At 60.9% G+C, this 1700-nt stretch overlaps 1 protein-coding gene across 1 annotated transcript in view; it reads left to right on the top strand.

The window, feature by feature from the left end:
* Positions 1-2: 2 nt before the first annotated feature.
* Positions 3-1700, top strand: part of ENTPD8 (ectonucleoside triphosphate diphosphohydrolase 8) — a gene marked incomplete at its 5' end in the record, with an annotated part of 5831 nt that continues 4133 nt past the window's right edge. The window contains 3 exons of the mRNA XM_005423825.2: positions 3-38; positions 462-579; positions 1572-1700. Of these exons, the coding sequence (XP_005423882.1) occupies positions 3-38; positions 462-579; positions 1572-1700 (283 nt within the window). The remainder of the gene's footprint in view (positions 39-461; positions 580-1571) is intronic.

Raw genomic sequence — 1700 nt, 5'->3', positions numbered from 1 at the left:
TGAATGTGAAGGATGTGCTTCTGCCCCCCAGCACCAAGGTAGGGTCCTCAGGAGGAGCACAGCTCTTACTTGGCTGCTGGCTACTGTTGGGTGTTGGGTTTTGCCTGGGTTTCAGGCAGGCTGTGCTGTTTGTCACCAACATGGGGACAACGCCCTGCACAGACTGGAGCGGGTCTGGCTGAATTTGGTCACTGTGCCTGGCCCCACAGCACATGCAGCTTTTTCATCCCAAAGCACTGCCAGCTCCAGGGGCTTGGGATGGATCCTTGTCCCCAGCACAGCAGGTAACTGCAATGGCACCAGACTTTTTCTGTCCTGGTGAGCACCAGTCTTGTTTGGCCATTCAAGGCTCCCCTGCCCACCAGGAGCTCCAATGGCTCTCCTGGAGCTTCTCTCACTCACTCTGCAGCAGGAGACGCTGGTCTGCTCCCCTGACACCCTGTGTCCCCTCTCCTCCCCAGTACGGCCTGGTGTTTGATGCTGGCTCCACACACACGTCCCTCTACATCTACCGGTGGCGCGCGGACAAGGAGAACGGCACGGGCATCGTGTCCCAGGTGGAGGCCTGCTCTGTGTCCGGTGAGTGCTGGGGTCTGCCCTCCCTCTCCATGCCCACCTCACCCAGGGCTGGCCAGCCTTGGTACTGCCCTGCATGGCTGTTCCACACACCAAAGCTGATTCATGCCAGGTGTGCTAAACGCTAAGTTATTTATCAGGCATTTCTAAATACCCACAGGGGCGTGCATTCCTATTGCAAAAGTGCTATGTCAGGCTTTGGCACAAGGACAAGTCTCTCTGGAGGAAATGCCCACTCTAGGGAACAGATCTAGGAGCAGATAAATGGTACATGGAGCTGGGCTGGGGCTAGCAAAGGCCACCAGGCCAGGGCAGAGGTGCCTGGGCAAGGGGAAGAGGGCTCAGAGCTTACCTTGCCCTCATGTCCTGCTCGGCAGCGGCGGCATGGCAGTTACTGGTTAACTGAAAAGGTCAGGCCGAGGGCAAAGTGTAACGCAAGGGCTGCTTGGGCTAATGGCAGTTATTGAGTCAAAGCTCCCGGGAAGATAAAGAGTGAGATTTCCACCCCAGCGCCTGTCCCTACCAAATGCAGGACCATGCTGGGCTCTCAGATCCAGTGCCAGGCTGTGAAAATAGGGAGGCTGTGCAAGGGCACCTCTGTGTGCCTATCAGCTCCGCATGCCCTCGCAGGAGGGTGCAGGACACCCCACCCCTTCCTCAGGGAAATGGGGAACAGCTGTTTGTCCCCAGCTCCTGCAGGACTGACTGGCCGTGCGCCGCACTTCGGCCCCCCGGGATCAGGTGTGCGCTCAGCATCCCCAGGCAAGCCCGCAGCCCTCCCGCTCTGCCCGGAGCAGGAACTCCTGCGGCTGCCGGGGAGAGGGGCCGTGCCACAGCTGCTGCTTCCTGGCGGGACAGCTCCAAGCACGGGTCGGGACTACCTGGGGCAAGCAACAAAAAAGCCCTGGGTGGGATTCCTGTGTGGACGTGTCCCCTGCTGTGCCGTCCCTGCGGGGTGGCGCTGGGCTCTCTCCATCACCGGTTCCCTGCGGCAGGACCCGGCATCTCCAGCTACGCAGATGACCCCGCGGGGGCTGGCGCCAGCCTGAAGCCTTGCCTGGACAGGGCCATGAAGATCGTCCCGGCCGAGCAGCAGCGGGAGAACCCCACGTACCCGGGGGCCC

This window comes from Geospiza fortis, unplaced genomic scaffold (assembly GCF_000277835.1).
Source record: "Geospiza fortis unplaced genomic scaffold, GeoFor_1.0 scaffold85, whole genome shotgun sequence".
NCBI lineage: Eukaryota > Metazoa > Chordata > Aves > Passeriformes > Thraupidae > Geospiza > Geospiza fortis.
Note: the sequence above shows the minus strand (reverse complement) of the source record. Positions and strands in the feature narration are given on the sequence as shown.